Below are 26197 nucleotides of genomic sequence, written 5' to 3'. Positions count from 1 at the left end.
TTACAAATACACATTTTCCTTTTTTAATCAGACTATCCCTGATATACTGTATGTGGTGTGCTGTGTGTGTTTGCAGGAGGGACAGGTCCTGGAGTGCTCCCTCATAAACAGTATTCGAGTGGGAGCCGTCCCAAAGGTGAGTCCTGACATCACCTCACGCTTGAACACTGAACACTGAGGAGAAAATGCGCTCTTCGTGGTTTAATTAGTGTGAATGTGTGTGTAGTGCTGCCTATTGATCCACCCAGAGCCTCTCGCCGCGTTTCCCCAAAGCTCCCATCCATCACGCTTTTCAACATTACAAACAAGGATATCTACTGCTTCCCTGATTACTACTACACAAACAGACTGTAAAGGTGCACAACGTTTTGTCTGGGGGGTCTTCACCTGCTTGTTTAAGCGGATATGTCTTTGAAATGTTCCACAGTTTGACATTAAGCAGCTCTACTTTACATTTATTCAGTTACAGGTGGTTTTACAGCTCAAAAATACCTAGACAAACAGGAATTCTGAATGTAATCAGGGTTACCTCTCCACAGATCTGACATGTAACTTGGTCTGGTGGTTTGGACTCCATGAAGATAGAAAGATGGAGAGGTTTAATGCCATACTGTGAAATATATCAGACAAACCAGTAACATTTCCAGAGAGAAAAGCATTGGATAGACCCTCCACAAGAAAAGTTACACAATGCTTTAAACTTTATTGGTCCACAAGGGAAATTATTTGGACAGAGTAGCTCACACATCACAATATATTATAATAACAAAGAGCAAAAATAGAAATGGTAAATGTAGGAGCTTTTTTCGTATTTTGTTGATTCTAAAATTAGTTTATTATTTTGTTTGTTTATTTAGTTTACTAATTTAGTTTTGGTAATTTGTATAATATATTTTTGTTATGTTAATATTATTCTTGCTAATTTCTTAGTCGAAGTTGGTATTATTTACGTTAGCACCTCTTTTTTGTTTTTGGTTTAATTTGGGTCACCTCGGGGATAAAGGAGGGTGGTTCACATGGACCAGAGTGACCTGGGTTTTTTTTGGTCACGAGTAGAGGCAGCAGGAGTCGCCTTAAACATGTATTCCTTGTTGCTTGCCAAAAAACTGGAAAATAAATCTTGGAAAATCATCTCTAGTCATGGACATTGATTTGTACTGCGTAAACCACATACCCATGGTGCCCAAAGGTGATTATTTGAGTTATGTTTAGTTCTGAGTTTGCTCACGCTTTTGTTTGTTACTTCTTATTTGACAAATAGTCAATACAGTAAGAATAACTTAGCACACAATTCACCTTTAATAGTTACAGCTGCTTTATTCCATGTCGTCTTTGCACAAGCAGTAGTTTAACAAATAAATGCTATTGTAAAAATATGTTTGGCTATTTAAAATGGTGAGAAATTGCAGAATATTATGTACAATTTATGTCATGTCGTGAGCCATGTATTGAATATCGTATCAGATCGTGAGGGACCCGACGATTCCCAGCAATACTTTCTAAACCAACAATCTCACATCACATCTCTATATGCCGTACTGTGAAACATTCCAGACAAATCAGTAACATTTCCAGAGAGAAAAGCATTTGATGGATCCTCCACTAGAAAATTTACACAATGCTTTACACTTTATTGAGCCACAAGGGAAATGATTTGGACACAGTAGCTCACACACAATATATTATAATAACAAACAGCAAAAATAGAAATGGTAAGAATAACTTCGAAATAAGTAGCAAAAATAACCAGAGACTCGTGACAAATAATATGTTGTAAACTGGCTGATGCCTATATTCCGACAAAACTGTATACAGGGATCCCTCGTTTATTGCAGGGGTTCCCTTCTAAAAATAACCCAGAATAGGCAAAATCATTTTACAATTATTATATATGTTTTAAAACTGTAAAACTCCTTACCACAGGACAGTTACAACCCTTTTTGCATCCTTCTTAAAACTTATTGCTGCTGTCGTTCTTATGTTATTTTCCACCTTCTTTATGTAACGAACTGAAGATTCATTTATTCCGTAATGGAGCCTACAGCTGTGTAACTTCTCCCTTCCTTCAGCATGTTCAGAAGTCCAACTTTTTTTGTGATGGTTAGAATCTTCCTCTGCCTTTTGGGTGCGACCACAGGAGCCTCTGTTGGGGAGAAAACTTGCAAACATACGGCACTTCAAAATCACACTGCTAGAGATCCAACATTTATGTAAATTTGTCTGAACACATTCTGTACTGTGCAGGAGACACAGCATGGAGGAGATTGATTGACAATGTTCTACAGTCCCTTAGAAAATCAGGACGCAGGGGGAGGAACTTAATGCATGTTCATACACTGTATTAAAAAAAAAAAAAGCATGCAAAATAGTGAGGTACGACTGTATTTTAAAGTGGACGTATTCTGTAAAAGTATAATCATCTTACACTGTCCCCTTCTTTACACTTTAAAAACGTATTTAAATACAGTCTACTCACTATTTTATGCTTTTTTTTTTTAATACAGTGTATGAACATGCATTAAGTTCCTCCCCTGCGTCCTTTTCTAAGGGACTGTAGAACATTGTCAATCAATCTCCTCCATGCTGTGTCTCCTGTACAGTACAGAATGTGTTCAGACAAATTTACATAAATGTTGGATCTCTAGCAGTGTGATTTTGAAGTGCCGTATGTTTGCAAGTTTTCTCCCCAACAGAGGCTCCTGTGGTCACACCCAAAAGGCAGAGGAAGATTCTAACCATCACAAAAAAAGTTGGACTTCTGAACATGCTGAAGGAAGGGAGAAGTTACACAGCTGTAGGCTCCATTACGGAATAAATGAATCTTCAGTTCGTTACATAAAGAAGGTGGAAAATAACATAAGAACGACAGCAGCAATAAGTTTTAAGAAGGATGCAAAAAGGGTTGTAACTGTCCTGTGGTAAGGAGTTTTACAGTTTTAAAACATATATAATAATTGTAAAATGATTTTGCCTATTCTGGGTTATTTTTAGAAGGGAACCCCTGCAATAAACGAGGGATCCCTGTATACAGTTTTGTCGAATATAGGCATCAGCCAGTTTACAACATATTATTTGTCACGAGTCTCTGGTTATTTTTGCTACTGATTTCGAAGTTATTCTTACCATTTCTATTTTTGCTGTTTGTTATTATAATATATTGTGTGTGTGAGCTACTGTGTCCAAATCATTTCCCTTGTGGCTCAATAAAGTGTAAAGCATTGTGTAAATTTTCTAGTGGAGGATCCATCAAATGCTTTTCTCTCTGGAAATGTTACTGATTTGTCTGGAATGTTTCACAGTACGGCATATAGAGATGTGATGTGAGATTGTTGGTTTAGAAAGTATTGCTGGGAATCGTCGGGTCCCTCACGATCTGATACGATATTCAATACATGGCTCACGACATGACATAAATTGTACATAATATTCTGCAATTTCTCACCATTTTAAATAGCCAAACATATTTTTACAATAGCATTTATTTGTTAAACTACTGCTTGTGCAAAGACGACATGGAATAAAGCAGCTGTAACTATTAAAGGTGAATTGTGTGCTAAGTTATTCTTACTGTATTGACTATTTGTCAAATAAGAGTAACAAACAAAAGCGTGAGCAAACTCAGAACTAAACATAACTCAAATAATCACCTTTGGGCACCATGGGTATGTGGTTTACGCAGTACAAATCAATGTCCATGACTAGAGATGATTTTCCAAGATTTATTTTCCAGTTTTTTGGCAAGCAACAAGGAATACATGTTTAAGGCGACTCCTGCTGCCTCTACTCGTGACCAAAAAAAACCCAGGTCACTCTGGTCCATGTGAACCACCCTCCTTTATCCCCGAGGTGACCCAAATTAAACCAAAAACAAAAAAGAGGTGCTAACGTAAATAATACCAACTTCGACTAAGAAATTAGCAAGAATAATATTAACATAACAAAAATATATTATACAAATTACCAAAACTAAATTAGTAAACTAAATAAACAAACAAAATAATAAACTAATTTTAGAATCAACAAAATACGAAAAAAGCTCCTACATTTACCATTTCTATTTTTGCTCTTTGTTATTATAATATATTGTGATGTGTGAGCTACTCTGTCCAAATAATTTCCCTTGTGGACCAATAAAGTTTAAAGCATTGTGTAACTTTTCTTGTGGAGGGTCTATCCAATGCTTTTCTCTCTGGAAATGTTACTGGTTTGTCTGATATATTTCACAGTATGGCATTAAACCTCTCCATCTTTCTATCTTCATGGAGTCCAAACCACCAGACCAAGTTACATGTCAGATCTGTGGAGAAGGTAACCCTGATTACATTCAGAATTCCTGTTTGTCTAGGTATTTTTGAGCTGTAAAACCGCCTGTAACTGAATAAATGTAAAGTAGAGCTGCTTAATGTCAAACTGTGGAACATTTCAAAGACATATCCGCTTAAACAAGCAGGTGAAGACCCCCCAGACAAAACGTTGTGCACCTTTACAGTCTGTTTGTGTAGTAGTAATCAGGGAAGCAGTAGATATCCTTGTTTGTAATGTTGAAAAGCGTGATGGATGGGAGCTTTGGGGAAACGCGGCGAGAGGCTCTGGGTGGATCAATAGGCAGCACTACACACACATTCACACTAATTAAACCACGAAGAGCGCATTTTCTCCTCAGTGTTCAGTGTTCAAGCGTGAGGTGATGTCAGGACTCACCTTTGGACGGCTCCCACTCGAATACTGTTTATGAGGGAGCACTCCAGGACCTGTCCCTCCTGCAAACACACACAGCACACCACATACAGTATATCAGGGATAGTCTGATTAAAAAAGGAAAATGTGTATTTGTAAACCAGTGGGGAAATATCACTGTTGTAATATCAAAATACAAGAACAGCAGTACAGTAAAAAACAAAACATAACTGATAGATAGATAGATAGAAAGATAGATAGATCGATCATAGACAGACGGATGGATGGAAAGATAGATAGATATGATATAGATAGATATAGATAGATAGATAGATAGATAGACGATCATAGACAGATGGATGGAAGGATGGATAGATAGATAAAGATAGATATAACAGATGATAGATAGATAGATAGATAGATAGATAGATAGACAGATAGATAGATAGATAGATAGATATCGATCATAGACGGATGGAGGGAAAGATACAGATAGATATAGATAGATGTACATAGATAGATCGATCATAGACAGATGGATGGAGGTAAAGATAGATAGGATGGATAGGATAGATAGATAGATAGATAGATAGATAGATAGATAGATAGATAGATAGATAGATAGATAGATAGATAGACAGACAGATCATAGACAGATGGATGGAAGGATGGATAGATGGATGGATGATAGATAGATAAAGATAGAGATAGATAGATAGATAGATAGATAGATAGATCGGTCATAGACAGATGAATGGATGGAAGGATAGATAGATAATAGATAGATATAGATAGATAGATAGATAGATAGATAAAGATAGAGATAGACAGATAGATCGATCGATCATAGACAGATGGATGGATGGATGGAAGGATAGATAGATAAAGATAAATATAGATAGATGTAGATAGATAGATAGAGACAGACAGACAAAAAGACAAAATACAAGAACAACAGTAGAGATAGAAATAGACAGATAGATAGATAGATAGATAGGTAGATCATAGGCAGTAACACAGACAAACAAATAGATGGATAGACAGATAAATAGACATACATTTAGACAGACAGACAGAGAGAGAGATAAATAGATAGTCACAGACAGATGGATGGATAGATATACAGATATATAGATAGCAATATAGATAGACAGACAGTCATACAACCAGACAGATGGATGGATGGAGGGACAGACAGACAGACAGACAGACAGCAAAACGACAAAATACAAGACCAGCAGTAGAGGAAAAAAATACATAGATCATAGACAGTGGGGCTGAGTATCATTAAGAAGTTAATGATACTCAGCCCCCAACTGATACCTCGATACATAGGCCACAATACAATACATCTCTGGATACAGTGCACTTTCGATTCAGTACAATATATTTCAAATCGATTCGATACGGTTCAATAACAAATAAAGTCTAAATGATGGCTGTGATATTAAAAGTTTTTACCTTAAATTAAATCTAAGCTACTAAATGGATTAGCATGACACAATAGATCGACATGGATCGCAAAAGAACAGAGCACAGTGTAGCACTTACATTTACAACAGTTATTTGGAATACAATCATACTTTCTACGAAACACTGAGTTTATTTTAAGTAAACCGAATCGTAATAATTCTGTATTATTTCCATTCTTTGTCCAATGACCTGTTCTTCAAATAGTGAAAAACAAATATAACAAAAACCAAACCAGGATCAAAAGAGAGCTACATGTGGACAGAAAGCATGTCATGACCTCAACCAATATGTTTTAACAGAGCACAATTGAACATTATGCTCTGTAAATGGAAAATAAAAAAAGAAAAACGGCTTTGTTAGAGCTTCAGCTGGTTATATCAGAAGTAGTGATTCAGATTCTGTTTGCAATAACCTTCATTTTTATTATGCTATAGAGACTACATTTTCTGCATGTTTTGGTCTGTGTTGCTGGAGCTTTTACCTTGCCCTCACTCTTCCAGGTAATGAAGAAGCCATTTTCATCCACCTTCATCTGACAGTTTGGCTCAAACATGTACGGGTCCTGCAACACACAGAGAAAATCAAATCAAATACACACGTAAAAATAAAACATAAAATCCGAGAGCATAAAAAGTGACTCTTGTGAGGTTTAAGCCATGTTAGAGTGTTGTTACCTCTTTCATAACATCTTTCATTCACACACGTCTGAGTAACCCTTTTACCTTTTGTGGAGTAGACAGCTGCAATTCTGAGGCTGAAATCTTCTAAATCAGGGGTGGGCAATTATTATTTCCATGGAGCCACATGAGAAACAGAAAATATTGTGGCGGGCTCGGCTAAAACGTTTAACTCAATTCTGCAAAATATTAACTGTATGCAAACACTTCGATTTACGTATTGCGTCATTTTGTATGTGAATAAAAACACCTCTGAAATAAAAGCAATGCAGCTTTAGTGCATGCATGAGGTAAAATGATAAAATATGTTTATTTTGTAATTCCAAATGAGCATAAACAGACCAATCAGAGTCAAACAAAGGGCCGTATGTGGCCCTGGAGCTGGACAATGCCCAGGTCTGTTCTAAATGATTCTAGTGAAGGTGTGTAAGGAGTATAAAAACACAGTGGAGCTTTTCTTGTATTACCACATGTCATCACAAGGTGGAACAGAATGTTTTTTAGTTTGAGTGAAGAACTCAACCTAAATATGTAGGGTTTGTGTGTTAAACATTATAGTCAAAGTCTCAAAAGCTCAATAAATTGGGTTGAACCTGACATAGTTTGCCATACTTTTTATTTGAGGACCAATAATTGGAGGGTCTGCTCTGCTGGAAATACTGCAAAAAAAAATTTTCGTGTATGTACTCTTCATTTTTTGATAGAAATTTTTGAAAAAATGAAAAACTTCCTGAAATCCTCAGTGGCTTGGGTAAACTGTCAAAAAATGCATTCCAGATGCAAAGAAGACAACATTCAGTGAAAAAAATAATTCTTAAAACATTATTTTGGCTCAATTTAATGAAAAAAGGTGTTTTCTCACTTTTTTATATTATTAATTATTAATATTATATATTGGGCATTCATAAGTGATTTCACTTAAGCCTAAACCCCTGTGGTCATAGTTTTATGTGAAATATTTGTAATAGTCTTTTAAGTACATCATTATGACTGAAGAAAAATAAACCACTACTACTACTACTATTACTACTACTATTATTACTAGTACTACTACCACTACCGCTACTACTACTACTACTACTACACTACTACTACTACTACTACTACTACTACTACTACTACTACTACTACTACTACTACTACTACTATTACTACTACTATACTACTACTACTATTACTACTACTATTACTACTACTATTACTACTACTACTACTACTACTATTACTACTACTACTACTACTACTACTACTACTACTACTACTACTATTACTACTACTACTACTACTACTACTACTACTACTACTACTACTACTACTACCACTACTACTACACTACTACTACTACTACTACTACTACTACTACTACTACTACTACTACTACTACTACTACTACTACTACTACTACTATACTACTACTACTACTACTACTACTACTACTACTACTACTACTACCACTACTACTACTACTACTACTACTACTACTACTATTACTACTATTACTACTACTACTACTACTACTACTACTACTACTACTACTACTACTTTACTACTACCACTACTACTACTACTACTACTACCTACTACTACTACTACTACTACTACTACTACTACTACTACTACTACTACTACTACTACTACTACTACTACTACTACTACTACTACTACCACTACTACTACTACCACTACTACTACTACTACTACTACCACTACCACCACTACCACTACCACTACCACTACTACTACTACTACTACTATTACTATTACTACACGTGTGAATGAAACAAAACTCCAGGTCTGTTTTTGATGACAAAATTATAACATAGATCAGAAAAAATAGCATAATATGGGCCCTTTAAACAGTGCCAAGTATAAGTATACCTGGAATCAATCAATCGAAATTACTGTCAAAACTAGATACTCATTTGAACAAGTGTCAAAAAATTTTTCAAAAAATTCCTAAAATCTTGACAGAATTAGACCTTTGTTAGTTAAAGGTAATTTAACAAGTGCTGTTCCATATCAGAACTAGATTTTTTTTTTAAATAAAGAAACTACTATTATGTTATGCTGAAAATCATGCATTGTCTAATAAGGAGGCTTGTTTTGTTAATTATCACTGTAGTAGCAGTATAGGTATCAAGTATTAATTATTTTCCTTATCAAAATAAAGTCTGAAAATGTAGTTTTGATTTGACAATTCTTATACTTCTGTCAGATAAATTCCATCTTATAATACATTCATTTACTTACAATATTCCATTTGTTTACATTACGTTAATAGTAAACTCAATTTATTATAGTATTCTGTAATGACCGTGAAGTACGGGAGGCAAAGCTCAGCCAACACTACTGTATATAACAGTAAAGTCTGCTTATTTTAGTCAAACATTTGTGAGTGAATCAGAGCAGGAGCAGATCCCAGGACCAGCGGCAGAATAAAAGAATATATCTGTCCTGGGTCAGTGTTCTAATATTAGCACAGGGGACACAGTGACACAGGTGTAATGGACCATAGAGTCTGTGTGAAGAGAGACGCTCACATTGTGCTGCTTTCAAATGACATCACAACATTATATCCAACAGTCTTGTTTAATACAGACAGAGGGAGCTAAAATGATTACGGAGCATTAGCCAGCAGTTTTTCAGTTAGTCACTCTGAGTCTTTGTTGGAAATTGAACACCTGAACAGGACCATGAACGCTCGTATTGATCACACACGCTCCTGAAAATGTGATGTTTCATGTGTGTTTTTTCTTGAGTTTTCAGAAGTTTAAAACATTTTTATCTGTGTTCACTTATGTGTGCATTGTGTCACCATGGTAACTGCTGAACATTCCTCCAATAACGATACATGTATGTGATGTCATTGCAAAGTATGAATTGTGCATAATAAAGAATCCGTGTATCATTCGTTCATCCATTTTTCAATATAAAACCAAAAATAAGAAAATGAAAAAACAACTGTTTTCTTCATTATTTGTCTCCAAAACCAAAATGAATAAACAGATAGTGATTCGTTTTTTCAGTTTTCGATTTTGTGTTTAAATGAACAATGGAAAAAACTAATTACGACCATTACCCGTTTACGTGACTTCCGTGACTGCGATGCCAGACTTTTGCACTGCATACGGACTGAACCAGGACTGATCCAGGTCCAGGACCAGACCAGGAACAGAGCGGACTCCGAGCTTTGACTCCGAACCTCAGCTTTGAGCTCCGGCCCTGCCATGGGTTTTGAGCCGGTCCCGGTCTGGTCCCAGTCTGGTCTCGGTCTCAGTCCCGGCCTGGTCCTGGTCTGGTCTCCGTCTCAGTCCTGGTCTCTGACTAGATCTGGTCCCAGTATGGTCTCGGTCTCAGTCCCGCTCTGGTCCCGCTCTGGTCCCGCTCTGGTCCCGCTCTGGTCCCGCTCTGGTCCCGCTCTGGTCCCGCTCTGGTCTGATCTCAGTCTCATTCTGGTCCCGTTCTGGTCTCAGTCTCATTCTGGTCCCGTTCTGGTCTCAGTCTCATTCTGGTCCCGTTCTGGTCTCAGTCTCATTCTGGTCCCGGTCTCAGTCCCGGTCTTGTGCCGGTCTGGTCTGGTCCGCATGCAGTGCAAAAGTCCGGCATCGCAGTCACGGAAGTCACGGAAACGGGAAACGGTTATCAGTTTTTTTCCATTTTTCATTTAAACACAAAATCGAAAACTGAAAAAAAAAACAAATCGTTATCCATTTTTTCATTTTGGTTTTGGAGACAAATAATGAAGAAATCAGTTGTTTTTTCGTTTTCTTATTTTTGGTTTTGTATTGAAAAACGAATGAACAATTGGCACACTGATTATAAAAGGTCCACTTAGTAACTTTTCTTATCTATCTTGCATAAACTCCTCAAAAATACTGTGAAAAACATTTACTTTCTCCATAGAGTTAGAAAATAAAATGCTATGGAAAGCAATAACATCTCCTTGTCATTTTGTCATTTTAGCTTGATATACAAAAGATTAAAGTCTAAAGCTGACATCTTCAGAGTAAAGCTCATGAGCTGTTGAAGGTCATCCTGAAAAAATGTGTTTTTAAGAGGGTTTTAAAGTGAGGTAGGGAGGAACATGATCTCAGATGAAGAGGGAGGGCATTCCAAAGTTTAGGGGCCTCCACAGAGAACGCTCGACCTCCACTGGTTTTGAGGTGGAATGATGGGACGGACTAGTCAGGCTGGTGCCACCTACTGCCTCCGCTCAATTTCATTTCTCTCTAGATCAGGAATTGGAATACACTAGACGGTTTGGAAGAACCCCAGAAGTTGTAGACCACGCACTGGCCAATCAGCGAAGAACTGAACCAACCCGAGTTGAGATAGCAGACTGCATACGCTGGACTCCCTTTGTCATATACAAACTTTGCTTTTTTTTTTGCACCTTTAATTTATACGTTCACCTCGCAGAAACAGAAATCACTGATAGATGTTCACTTTCTGCTTTGTTTGCTGTTGTGCCGGCAATTACTTGGACACCACTGAGCGTTTCGGTGCATTACATACGTCACGACCAAATAGCAGCGATTGGTTAAATAAAAAATGTTCCCACCTACCATCGAGCGAAGGAATTCTAATGCTGCGAGGTCAGACGGTTTCGACGAAGTGAAACTGGCTGATGAGTCAGGCTAGGGACGGACAGTAGGTTGAGAAAGTTTGACCTGAGAGACTGTGGGGCAGTGTGTGGGGTTAAAAGATGAGTGATGTACTGTGGCACAAGTCAACTGAGTGGTTTAAAAACAAATAATACAATTTTAAAATCAATTCTGTAACCAGCGGAGTTGGGCTTTAATGGGTGTAACATAGTCTCTCTTTTGGGGTTCAGTTGCAGTAGTCCAGTCTATTACCATATTTTCCACAGTATTAGGCGCTCTGGATTATAAGACGCACTGTCATTAAATGGTCTATTTTCAAACTTTTTTCACAAATAAACGGCACCGGACTTTAAAAAAAACACAACAGTTGGATGGGTGAGTGGTTTTGTTTGTTTGTGGTGTTCACGGTGACTCTGGGCTTTGTTCAGTTGTGGTGTGTAGGGAGGGTGCTGTCTGGGACCAACGGATTGTCGGCGTGTTCGCAGTGACTCAGTTGTTCAGTTTTGTCTCGAAGTGGCACATTGCACTCGCTTTTTCGGTTCGTTCCTCCGTTCCGTTCCTCGTCGGCGTGGAGTGATGAGTGTGTCGGTGGGTGTGTTCCGCTGTGCGATCGCTGTCTGCGTGCGCCGCTGGTGGTGCGGCTTTGTAGCTTACTGAAGTCATGCTGGGATTGCTCTGGATTGTGGGGCGCGCGGTCGTTTTTTGATGGGGTTAGAGGCTTAAGAGCGCGACTAATAGCCCAGAAAATACGGTACTTAAAAAAACATGTATGATTGTTTCAAAGTTATTGTTTATAGTGATTGGTTTTAATTTAACGATTTGATTTATCTGAAAAAAAGAGACAACATACAGCTGGTGGACCCTCAACCTGAAAAGTTACATTGTGCACCTTTAACACACCATAGCCCTCAGCAGAACAACTTTTTTAACAACACATGAACTGATACTTTGCAGTTGATGTCATCCACAGTCCCTGGGGGTGTGACGCTAACTGTAGGCTTTGCTCTGTCTGAGGTTTTGTTAGACTATAATCTGATCTTTACTTTAACAGAATCTGACCATAAAGAACTGATTTAGTTGGAACTACATGAGTGGAGCTGATTTGTTCTGTTAAACAAGTCTCTGAAAATCCATTTTGTTTGGTTTAACTTTTCAGACTATTAAAAAAAAACATTACGGCTGTGTTTGCTAAAGTGTGCATTGTGTTACCATGGAACCTCCTGAAACATTCCACCATAGAGATACATGTAGAACACCCCCAGCATGAGTTGAAATGACCATATTAAGTTTCCTTTAGTAAAACCACATGATGCAGGAGAGGGACGGACCGCAGCACAGACCGGAGCAGCTCTGTTACACTGTCTCTGTTTCTCTGGCTTCGTGTAAAACACCACGTCCTCCTCACATTAAAGAAACCATCAGACCCAAAGATCCGGTTTTAGTCCAGGACCAGGACTCAAACCAGACCCAGGGCTCTGCTGCCTTTGAGCTGTGACTGCAAACACACAGCTCCCATGAATCAGCGTCAGCACTGCCCCGAAGCAAAGCACCACAACACGGAACTTTAGAAAGAAAACTGATATTTACACATGAGGATATTTAGCTTTTAAAATCCACAGCAAAGCCCACAAATTTATCTTAAAGGTGCATTGCGTAAGTGTTCTTGTTTTTTTCCCATACAGATGCTATTGCTTTGTTTGAAATGTCCCACAGTAGTATTAAACTTATCTATCTTGGATTTACTCTGTTACAGGCTTGCAGGGTTGCTTTTCCACAGATCTGATGTGTAACTTGGCTTGGCAGTGTCACTTTTGTGTCTCCATGTAGATAGATATGTTTAATGCAATACTGTGAAGCATTCCGGACAAAGCAACAACATCTCCATAGACACACGAGGAGGTAACAGACCCTCCACCAGAAGTTACACAACGCACCTCCAAGTTAAAGTAACAATCACAAATAAACCTTTCACTTTTGTAAAAAAAAAGAAAAAACAAGTATATTTTGGACTATAAGGCGCAATACCAGTAATGTTGAAATCTCTTGTCTTCATAAGGTGCACTGGATTATAAGGCACATTAAAGAAAAACAAACGGACGACACTTGAGACTGATTTGTTAGCCCAGGCGTCCACGATCCACTGGCAGATCGTGACGTAATTCGCCCGGTGTTGCCTCCCTGTCTTGGTGAATGTGGATTATGAATGTGAATGTGGGTGGATCATTTCAGTTTGGATTTTTATTTCCTATGAGGACGACTCAAATGTACATTGAGCAATAATGTGTTTAATGCAGCTTTGCCACATTTGTTTACCTTTTACTGAAACGAAACTTTAAATCATATGGTTCATTTGCATAAACTATAAGCTCTGAAAAAAAAACAGCTCGCTCCTTGTGCTGCTGATGCGGTTCAGCTTCTGTCAGACTAAAGGACACGACTCACTTTAGTCTGCAAGGCTCCTAACTACAGTCGCCGTAATGCTTCGACAAACCATCAAGAGGTGCGGCTTTGTAGTTTACCAAAGTCGTACTAAAACATTTTGACAGATTTTTGAGCAGATTATAAGGCGTACTGTCGATTTTTGTGAAGATTAAAGGATTTTAAGTGTGCCTTATATTTTAAAAAATACGGTAATAACAAAATGTATGTTAGTGGGATATAAAATAATAACATTAAGTTGCATGTTTGTGTAAAAGTACAGTCATGTAACGCTTCTCTATTTCCATTTTGACTGATCAGACAGTAGGGCTGCCAGAAAATATCAGTATTGAAAATCGGCACTGTGGATCGAAATCGGCCGATACTAATATAGACAGATTAGTATCAATGGTACAGATATGTGATATGTGATACTGTATGTCTACAAAACAACACTGAATTCTTTCAACTGAACAAAGACAAAAAACTTTAAGGCGCTCATCACTTGTATTATTCAGTCTCTTTTGTCCAGAATAAAAAGTTCTTTTGCGAGGGAACGAACCAACTGAAGGACGCAGTTACAATTAAAGGTTTATTCTCTATAATTATAAAGAATATATTTTGTGGAGATATCATTCAATAATTGCGGCGCTTCCTTTTCAATGTGGGAAGAACGAGGAACAACTAGACCCTTTCTTTAAAAACACTCGATGTAACTGTACACTTTTTTCGCAATTGAACTTGAGAGCATCAAAATTTTCTGTTAGTGTTATGTTAAACTAATGGAGATTTTAAATGCTAAAAGTTTCAAAAGTAAAGGTGTCTGAAAATGTGTTTTTAAAATCCATTCTGTTTTTTCTTCTTGAGTTTTCCGACAATCTCAAAAGGGCATTGTGTAACTTTTCTGGTGGAGGGTTCGTCAACATGCTTTTCTACGTGGAGCTGTTATTGCTTTGTCTGGAACGTTCCACAGTATGGCATTAAACCTTTCTATCATCATGGAGACCAGACCAGACCAAGTTACAGATCAGATCTGTGGAGAGGCGACCCCTCTCACAGTCAGAATTCCTGTTTTGTTTTTTTAGGTATTTCTGAGTTATAAATCCACCTGTAATTGAGTAAATGTAAAGTAGAGTATTGATTTTAGATGTTCGATAATGAGCTCAAGTGATTGGAGCGATAATTGTAACAACATTTTACGGTCCTAAATTACACTAAGGGGACTCTTGTGAGCTTTAGCCCATGCCCATGTCATTACTTCATTAAAACAGACCTGGAGTTGTGTTTTTTTTCATTCAAACATGTTTGAGTAATGCTTTACTATTAGTCTGTCTACATCTCTAAAGCTCAAAATGCTCTGTTCCCCCTTGCGAAATCATGTGACGTCAATTGTCTTTTAGCTTTACTTCAGTAGAGACTTGCAATTCCAGAGTTTTTAGTGAAGAGTGTTTTCTGTTTGAGATACGAATTCAATCTAAATACAGTCGTCCCTCACTATATTGCGGGTCACCTTATGCGGCCTTGCTGTTTCATGGATTTTTTTAGTGCAATTTTGCATGTTTTTTTTTTTCTTTTACAGTATGAACATGCATTGTGTTCCTCCTCCTGCGTCCTGATTGGCTAAGGGACTGTACAGTACAGAATGTGTTCAGCTCGCCAAATTGACATAAATGTTCAATCTCTAGTCGTGAGATTCTGAAGAATTTTTCTCCCCAACAAAACCCACGTCGACAAAACCTTCAGCACCAACCATCTGCAAGTCTCCTGTGGTCGCACCCAAAATGCAGAGGAAAATTCTAACCACTGCACAAAAAGTTGGACTTCTGGATACGCTGAAGGAAGGTAGAAGCGCTGTGGCAGAGTCCTGCACCGGGTCGGGTACCCGCGGGCAAATAGTTGCTGAAACAGGTGGGTTTTATCGTTCTGGAATTTTAAGGGCTGGTATGTGGATTGACCTTTAGACCAGAACATCGGTCCGTTCTACGTCCCAACAGTGAGTCCTTGTTCAGTTCTGGTTTAGTACTGGTTTAGTCTTGGTTTAGTCCTGGTTTAGTCCTAGTTCAGTCCTGGTTTAGTCCTCCTCTTCAGTCCTGGAATCAGTTCATGGTTAGTCCTGGGTTAGTCCTGGTTTAGTCTTGGTTCAGTCCATGCCGTATGCAGCGCAAAAGTTTGATATACTCTCGGGTGAAGGGGCGCATGCGGGCAGGTGCGGGCAGGTGCGGACAGGTTACTGACTGGTGCGGGCTGCTGCGGGCAGGTGCGGGCGGGTGCGGTCCTGTACTGCGCAGGTACAGATGGACCCCAAAAATGGACCTGTGCAGGACTCTCCGCTGTAGGGCTCCATTACGGTATAAAAGAATCTTCGGTTCATTACATAAAGAGGAAAATAACATAAGGATGACAGCAGCAATAAGTTTGAAGAAGGATGCAAAAAGGGTTGTAACTGTCCTGTGTGAGAAAAGTGTATGAAGTGTGTGGTGAGGGGTTTTACACCCTTAAAACAGATATAATAATATATAATATTTGTAAAATATAAAGCCGATTACTTTGAGGATTTCACCTATCGCAGGTTATTTTTAGAATGTAACCCCCGCGATAAATGAGTGAAAAGCGTGTGTGAATGAATCAAAACTCAACTCCAGGCCTGTTTGTGATGAGGAAACAACATTATAACATAGATCAAAAACAGCGTAAACTGACCCCTTTAAAGCTCAATTAATTTCACAGGCTTTTTAGTCGGAAATAGCTCAAAAAAATTACACTAAATACATGCTACAAATCTCTTAATCCTCCCCCGGTGACAGTGTTTAGACGTCTGTGTACATTTTCCGTGATTGCATCGATGAGGGGATGCCCCGTCGCCATGGAAACCAGGTCTTGATTGATCGTAATCATTGAGTCAAACGCCCACACAAACAGGTCCTACGCTGACCACGAAGACTAATAACGCGCGACCTCTGACCCGTGGCATGAAGAGCCCATTAGAACAGCCCCATCCCAAACCGAGCAATCATTGGAAATCTATACATCGACGAATCACAGGATACATCAGGAAAGACCAGGCTGGGAGAACAAAACAACTGAATGAAAAAGGTTAGGTAAGAATAAGTCATTTAAAGGTGCACTGTGTAACTTTTCTTGTCTCAGGGGTGATGTTATTGCTCCTCCTGGGATGTTCCACAGTATGGCATTGTATTTATTCAATTACAGGAGTTTTTATTTCTCAAAACTACCGCAGAAATGTGCATTATTACTCTGAGCAGATCCGCTTCTCCGCAGATCTGACCTGTAACTTGGCCTGGTGATGTGGCCTACTTGTCTCCATGGAGATAGTTAAATTAAATGTCATACTGTGGAACATTTCAGGAAAAAAAAATAACAACATGGAGTCGTATTGGTGAACCCTTAACAATAGGAAAGGTTCATTTCTGTCCTCTGAATGTGACTTTTTTAGTATCAATACTTGCATAAATATCTAGTTTCGATATTAGTTTTAGTATCAATTAGTATCTGATTTTTGATACTTTTAACACCTCTACTGAAAACAGCACAATAGCAGAAATGGGTAATACTTGTTTACAGAGCTCTCCCTGCATTCTGTTCAATGTTGGTAGTGAATAAATCCGAGTCAGTTCTCCTGACATCCGTTGTAAAGAAAGTTACAACTGAGAAAATCATTTGCTCCTGATAATAAATCGTTTGTTAGCTGATGTTAGCTGTCGGCGACTCAATTATGGCAGTTCGACTATAGACCTTTTTCACCACAGCCTGAAGTGCCGCGATGTAGGGCAAACCAAACTCCGGGAAAATGGTTTTGTATGGCAAAATATCTGAGGAAATGTCCTGCATATTCATCAATCTGCCCCATCACCAAATCTTTATCCAACAAGGTCCATGAAGGACATATTCAGTTCGTGAAGAATTGATCCACAACTATCAAGATAAGAAAGATGAAAACTTCATGGCGAATACAAACTAATGTTATGGTCATGGATAAAACATAAGTAGTAAGTAATTCATTATTAAGTAACTTATGAACTGAGACTGATTCTAGAATTAAAATTAAAAATCGCTTTCATGATGTCGATATTAACATAGACAGAGAGATTTGCAGTTTGAATGCTACAGATGTTTACAGATTACAAGTCTAGCATTTAAACTGCACAAATCTCTCTGTCTACGCTAATATCCAATATCCAAAAGCTAATTCATGCCGTGATACTTTCCAGTTGATGTTTTCAAGATTCCCTGGTGATGCTAACTGTAGGCTCTGCTCTGTCTGAGGCTTTATTAGTCTATAATATGTGCTTTATTTTAACTCAATTTGACCAGAAAGAACAGACTTGGCTGGAACTACAACAGGTGAGCTGCTTTGTGCTGTTTTATGTGTCTCTCACAAATAAAATTAAAGTCACGCTTACATTTTTTATTGAAAATCAAACACCTAAACAGGACCATGAACGCTCGTATTGATCACAGGCTCCTGAAAATGTGTTTTTATTTTTTAACTTCTATTGCCACAAATTGATTCACCTCAACAGTGTCTTGAGACCGAGCCCTCACACAATTGACATATTTACTTTTTTTCCCTAGATAAATAAATAAATAAATAAATAAAGCATGTTAGGACATAAGTGTCTTATTTGAAAAAGTCAATAACTGGACCCCACTTCTTTTCAAAAACTGGCACATTTATCTGTACTTGAACCACTAACAGTTCCTCTGTATAAACATGTTTGATTTTTGATATCCACTCTTCAACGGCAGGTGTCTGGAAATGTGTTTTTAAAAGCCACTCTGTGTTTCTTCTTGACTTTTCCGACAATCTCAAAATTGCACTGTGCAACTTTTCTGGTGGTCCTTCAAATCCTTTTCTTCGTGGAGATGTTATTGCTTTGTCTGGAATGTTTCACAGTATGGCATTAAACCTTTCTATCTTCATGGAGACCAAACCAGACAAAGTTACAGGTCAGATCTGTGGAGAGTCGACCACGCTCACAATCAGAATGTCAGTTTTTTAGGTATTTTTGGGCTATAAAACCACCTGTAATTGAATAAATGTAAAGTAGATCTGTTTAATATCATACTGCGGAACATTCTAGGTAGCGCAATAGCATCTCCATAGAAACAAGCAGGTGACAGACCCTCAACCAAAACGTTAGAGAGTGCATTTTTTACTTTTTTGACAGTGTTTGCTCATGTGCACACTGTATCACCATGGTAACTCATAAACATTCCACCATTAGACATGCATGTAGAGCACCCCCAGCTTAATGTCACAGCAAAGAATCAATACTTCATAACATATCAGTATTTTATTCAACAGTAGCTGAGAGTGCAAGTCGCGTCAAGATTTCACAGTTTCAAGGTCGACATCTCAAACGGGCGCAGCCACAAAAAGCCCGCGTTATATTGACATTCAGCAATGACAAACGGCTCAGAGGGACCAGAGGAGCTGCCCTATTTGCACCACATATTTAGATCATAACTGTGTCAACATGCTACATGCTAACCGGCGCAATGTGACCCTGTTAGCATCCAGGCCAGTCCGAAGCCCGTCCTGCTGCTTCTGGATCGTATTCATAGCACCAACACACCGAGGACTTCCACACGGGCCACCGCGCTAATTTAGATTTGACTTTGGTCGAAATGGGGCAAGCTTAAAGTACATATGAGAAGTTAGCATGTTTAGCACTTTATTTTTAGTTAGCGCTTTATGTCTTAATAAAGCTTGGGCAAAGATGTAATCATTGTTGGGGAGTAACAGATTACATGTACTGGAGTCACGTAATCAGAGTACAAATTATGAGTAACTGTATTCAGTTACAGTAACTGTGAGTGGTAATTGGATTACAGTTACTTTGTTGAAATAATTGGATTACACGGCGGTATTTTCCTGTTTTCATTTTTTATTCTTTAAAAAAAAAAAAATTTCAGTAATTCCTCTCATTGCCGGACACTAAACCAGGTCTAAACCAAGTCTAAAACCAGGTGTAAACCAGGTCTAAACCAGGTCTAAACCAGGACTAAACCAAGACTAAACCAGGACTAAACCAGGACTAAACCAAGACTAAACCAAGACAAAACCAGGACTAAACCAAGACTAAACCAAGACTAAACCAGGTCTAAAACCAGGACTAAAACAAGACTAAACCAAGACTAAACCAGGACTAAACCAGGACTAAACCAGGACTAAACCACGACTAAACCAGGACTAAACCACGACTAAACCAGGACTAAACCCAGGTCTAAACTATGTCTCAAACAGGATTTAACAGGACTAAATCATGCTGCGCAGACGTGTCTCCTCTTCTTCTATCAATAATATTTTTAATACAGTTAAGTAAAGACTTGGCATTTTTATTTTCTTTTAACAGATAAAACATCTTATGTGAAGATTTCCTAGTCTTTGCTGCTCTACAGCAAATCATGTAATCCAAAGTATACAGATTACGTTACTCACTTTAAGTAATTTAATGGATTACGTTACAAAGTACATTTTGGGGTATGTAATCTGTAATCTGTAGGAGAATACATTTAATACATAAAATTAACCTTCCCAACACTGGATGTAATTGATAATGAACACATACTTTATTAAGAACGATTCAGGCTTAGTAACTACTTAAAGCCGCACTATGTAACTTTTTAACCAAACAACAGACTAAAAAAAACATGTTTTGCTTATTGCATCTTTACAGTGAGTGGGTTTGCATCTCCACAAACCTCACTCTCTGTCTTGTTTCCATGGAAATGTAGTTCCTTTGGCTATAATCTTCCACTTTGGGCTACGTTCAGACTGCAGGGCTTAATGCTCAATTCGGATTTTTTTGTGAAATCCAATGTTTTTGCGAGGTCGTTCACATTTCCAGTTAAATGTGACTTGTATGTGACTCCAGTGTGAACATTAAACGGCCCAAAAGTGTCCCACATGTGACACTGGAGACACGACGACGTCAACCGCAGCGAGCGTCTCTGTGTTTACAGAAGTTGTCCAAACATGGACGCAGCATTGAGCACCTGGAGATTTTAAAGTTCCTCTCATACCGGAGCCAGAACATGAACAACTTACTTGTTTTAAGGAGGAGATTGAGAAGGAGAAGGACGAGGTTGTTTTGGCCGTGGTGTTTTGTGTTGCAGCCCATTGAAAGGAACGTGTGGATGTGGAGACGTAGCCAAGAGTGGTGAGTGGTGATGTGTTTCACTTCAGTGACAGAGTTCATTAACAGTTTTCGCCTACTTCAGCGCAGAATAGTGACGTTTGTGTCTTGTTGATAACGTGTAGGTGGATGAATGCGCTTTGGCCGTTCACACTGAAGTCACATGTCAAAAAATCAGATATGTATCGGTTTTAGGAGCACATATCACATTGAAAAAATCGGACCTGTGTCGTTCAGACTGTCATTAAAAGATCAGATACAGGAACACAGGGGCCAAAAAAATCAAATTTGGGTCACTTAAGGCTGCAGTCTGAACGCAGCCTTACAGCATAAAATGTATCTATCTCCATGTGCAAGCACGGTTTTAACTTCCTTTACTATTTCCATGGAATCATGTAGGTGACATGCCACCTCCAGAAAATTATACACTGTACCTTTAATTACTACCCTAACTCCAAACCCTAACCCTTTAATTAACTCTTGCAGACCGACGATATCATACAATACCTGGGAATACGTTTTATATAACCACGCATGACTTTCCAACCATAAAAGATAGAAACTTACTTTTTTCCTCTTAAAAAGCCGAGACTTGTGGCTTTCTGAGCATATTTCTGGCATTATTATAGGGAAAACTAGTGCCCTTTGTTTCCACCAAACTCATGCGCTCCATCCATTTTGACTGACCCAAACTTTGCCAAAGAGTGTAGTGAGTCAAAATGGTCGATACTCTGAGCTTCTGTGTTCGAAACAACTGAAACAGTCCCTCTAAATGCAGTTTAGTTATCAAATAAATGACAAATTGCACATCTTGGTCTGTGTGATTGCGCATCCCTTGCTATTTTTGTTTGAATGTTTTATTTCAGTCAAAATGTACAACCCCAAACGTAATAAACATCATGGAAATGCAGGAAGTGATGTGGCTCTGTGCCCTGGACCTGACACCAGCTGTTTCCATGGCACCAGGAAAGTCATGGGGTTTTGTTTTGAGGCAATAAAGATATTTTTAGTTTAATTACAGACTTGATATTTTGCACTTTTATAGCTAAGGCCCTAAATTAAGCATTTTCTATGTCCAAAAAGTTGTTTATACATGTTTGCTGAGTGTTTTGTATGAAAGAGTGTGAATTTTATTTTCGGGTTTGTTTTTTTCATTTGTGTTTCTGGTCCTGTAGCTTTTATTACAGCCATATGACTCAACTACAGTGTGCAAATTGTTAAATAACAGATTGTACTAAAAAAAGGATGTATAACACTTCATTAGGGGGTAAAAGGGGGAGTTTTAAAATGGCAAAATTAAGATGAAGAAAAATCCAGGCGAGGTCAAATGTACTAAAATTGCCCTTAGGTCTTGAAGGGTTAAGTAAGTCTGAATCATTCTTAATAAACTCTTTGAAGTAAGTCTACGTTCATGCATTAAAATTGTAAATAGTGTAGTTATTATAAAGAGATATACTATGTTATTTGGACAGCATCTACATACAGTGACACTTTAGTTTAGGGCCTACATAATAACTTACTTTTTAATGCTTCTTATAATTTCAGTGCATGTACAGAAACGCCGGAAGAAAATAGTTCATGGTATTGAAAGTACTTTATAAATACGAACGAAGATATAATGAAGCACTTATGCATTTTACTATTAACTAGCTGTCAATATGTGATCCTGAAACTAAAGTGTCACCCTAAATACAGTATTAATCAGAGTTTTACATCAGCCAAGTGGCAGTTTGAGAAGAAAAGTATAAAGAAAACTAAAAGTGCTTTAAGTAATCCCTCTATGGCTACGTTCACACTGCAGCCTGAAGTGACCCAAATCCGATTTTTTGGCCCTTATGTGACCTGTATCTGATATTTTAATGACAGTCTGAACGACACAGATCCGATTTTTTCAAATACAAGCCAGACCACTTGGATATGTGCTCCTGAAACCGATACATATCTGATCTTTTGACATGCGACTTCAGTGTGAACGGCCAAAGCGCATTCATCCAACCTACACGTTATCAACAAGCCACAAATGTCACTATTCTGCGTTGAAGTAGGCGAAAATTGTTAATGAACTCTGTGTCACTGGAGCGAAACACATCACCACTCACCACTCTTGGCTCCGTCTCCACATCCACACGTTCCTTTCAGTGGACGTTGCTACCACTGCCTCACAAAACACCACGGCCAAAAACGTCATCCTTCTCAGTCTCCTCCTTAAAATAAGTAAGTTGTTCATGTTCTGGCTCCGGTACAAGAGGAACTTTAAAATCGCCAGGTGCTAAATGCTCGTAAACACAGAGCACGCTCGCTGCGGTTGACGTCGTCATGTCTCCAGTGCACATGTGGGACACTTTCGGGCCGTTTAACGTTCACACTGGAGTCACATACAAGTCGCATTTAATTGGAAATGTGAAAGACCTGCTCAAAAACATTGGATTTCACAAAAAATCGGAATTGAGCATTAAGCCCTGCAGTCTGAACTTATCCCAAGTCTATTTATGTCATCAATCCACAAAAAAACATTTCTGCACATTTTCAGCTCAAGGAACAGAATTTTCAAGCAGTTTTCGCATTTTTTAAACAAAATACACATGTTGTCTAATATTTGTATTCATCAACTAATAAATATTGTAAATCCAGATGAGTTTGGCCCTTGTTTACAGTATGGTTGCTAGGTAACAGTAATAAAGTTACGTGTGTCACATCTCCTACCAATTTTTAACCATGAAGTCAAACTATAAACTTCAACAAAACTACTGAACTTAGGGAAAACTAATACTTGACTATAATCATGTTAACTATGTTTGAATAAAAAGTGGTTTTCATATCTGTTTTGTAAAGATCCCTGAGCCCTACTTTTCTCCCTCTCTTCTCCCTCCCTCCCTCTATCGTTCTGTAAACTGGCCAGACTTGAAGGACTTCCCTATCTGCGTAAATGGTGCATGCCCTTGGTAAATGTCCTGATTAAGTCAATAGAAAAATAAAGACTAAACAGATTCTAGGTTATGTTCACAAGGCTCGGTCAGAGGAGCATGGGATAGAGGTGTGTTTCTGGAGGTTCTTAAAAAAAACATTGTCTAGACGTGTACTTTGCATCTTTCACCTGTTTCAGCCTGGGTAAATGTAGGCCTACTTATATTTAGAACAAGCAGATGAGAAAAAAAAAGACTTTAAAAGAGGAATATTATGCAAAACTGACCTTAGTCTAAGAGAATAATTTTGGCTTATCATTTACCCACTCAAAGTTGTGTTAAAGATGCATTGCGGAACTTTTCTGGTGTGTCTGGAATGTTTCATAGTACGGCATTAACTTTTTTATCTTCATGGAGACCAAACCAGACCGAGTTACAGGCCAGATTTGCGGAGAGGCGACCCTGGTCACAGTCAGAAAGCCTGTTTTACTCGGTGTTTTTGAGCTGCAAAACCACCTGTAATTGAATGAATGTAAAGTAGAGCTGTTTAAAGTCGTACTGTGGAACATTCCAGGCAGAGCAATGACAAATCCATAGAAACAAGCAGGTAACAGACCCCAACCAGAAAGTTACATAGTGCACCTTTATGAGTGATGAATGCATGTTTGAGTAATCTTTACTCTCCAGTTTTCAAGACACCATTGCTCTAAAAATTCCCATTTTCCCCTACCCCCCATACACGCCCACTGCTCTGTGTACTTCATTCTTCAGCTGCAAAGGGGCAGGTGGAAATCAGTGCTGCAGTTTTCAACCATAAGTCACCAAACTTGTTTCATTTATTAAGGCATTTTGGACTAATCTTCAGATTTAAAATGCCCAAAATATAAAATGATGATTTCGAGGTGTTATTGGTTATAACTGTACTATACATATACCGTATTTTTTGGAGTATAAGTCGCACTTTTTTCATGGTTTGGGTGTTTCCTGCAACTTATACTCCGGTGCAACTTATATACATTAAAATTTTCACACTGACAGCCATGAGAGGCTCTAGTCTTGTGTGTCAGTATCTGCTGCTCCTGTTTCCTCCTGTACCACTGTCACTTCACTCTACTGCACATGTCTCCTGCAGAAAGAGCCTCTGTCCTGTCTGTATCATGTCAGTTGATCGCACCACTACTTCTGAACCACTGAAAATTTAAACAAACTTATAAAGAAGACTGAGAAGACTGAACACAAACACCTCCAAAAAGAAAATCATATTTTACAGATTACAGGCTGCAAGTAGTGAAATATTCAGCTGAAAACAGTAATCGAGCAGCAGAGATAAAGTCTACTAGTGACAGTGATAGTCTAACTAGGGATAATCAGGGGGTGCACCATGCAACTTTCCTGGAAGTCACTGGATGGATGGACAAAGCCTGGACTTCAGTGACAACGAAACCATCCTGTCGGGATTCAGAAAGACCTGAATAATTCTAACTGGAACTGATGCTGAGTCTGACGACAGCGACACAGAAGAGGAAGCGGTGTTCCGTTTACCTCCAGAGCTCGAGGAGTTGCTCAGAAGTGACACAGAGGATGAAGAACTGAATGGATTTAGTGATGTGGAGTGAGATGAAGAGTTTGGTAAACTTGTCCTGTTCTGTTGTTTATGCTATAGTTATCTGAAGAACTGTTCATATGTGACATTAACAGTTTGTTGTTATTATTAGAACTTGCCTTTCGAGATGAAATGTTGGTTCCTGGTCTCAGACTTTATAAAATAAATTTCCCCCCAAAAATGCAACCTATAGTCCAATACAAACTTGTCTAATACGGTAATTAGTTTTGCCATCATCTTACAATTATACTACTTCACTCATTGCCTACAACTGGAAGAGCATCTGGTATAACTAAAAACTAAGAATTATATTTACTTAATCTCATGACCTGTATTCTCGTTCACACAAGCCCAGAGCCCAGAGCTGGAGTGAAGGTGTTTAGTGCTGGTTAAACTCCTCAGTGACGTGTGGTGTGACTGCAGCTGTAATGAGCCTGATCTGTGCTCTGTGATGTGTACAGACCTCTGACAACAGCAGTGACGCAGTGACGCAGGCCGGGGGCAGGGGGCGCTATATTTACACATACTACAATGAGGTGACGTCATACTGTTAAATGGGAACAGGCTATATGACGTTTTCAATATCTAATAGGCAGTGTTGGGAGTGTTACTTTTAAAATGTATTCCCCTACAGATTACAGATTACATACATACCCAAAATGTAGTTTGTAACGGAATCCAT

The 26197-nt window shown here is 38.5% G+C and overlaps 1 protein-coding gene across 1 annotated transcript in view; it reads right to left on the bottom strand.

The window, feature by feature from the left end:
- LOC110168276 (1-phosphatidylinositol 4,5-bisphosphate phosphodiesterase beta-4) overlaps window positions 1-26197 on the bottom strand; it is a 222765-nt gene that overhangs the window by 80027 nt on the left and 116541 nt on the right. Inside the window, exon 6 of the mRNA XM_055149678.1 lies at window positions 6632-6712. Within this exon, the coding sequence (XP_055005653.1) occupies window positions 6632-6712 (81 nt within the window). The remainder of the gene's footprint in view (window positions 1-6631; window positions 6713-26197) is intronic.

Source organism: Boleophthalmus pectinirostris, unplaced genomic scaffold (genome assembly GCF_026225935.1).
Source record: "Boleophthalmus pectinirostris isolate CB_2022bp ecotype Guang Dong unplaced genomic scaffold, ASM2622593v1 HiC_scaffold_13, whole genome shotgun sequence".
NCBI classification, from domain to species: domain Eukaryota; kingdom Metazoa; phylum Chordata; class Actinopteri; order Gobiiformes; family Gobiidae; genus Boleophthalmus; species Boleophthalmus pectinirostris.
Note: the sequence above shows the minus strand (reverse complement) of the source record. Positions and strands in the feature narration are given on the sequence as shown.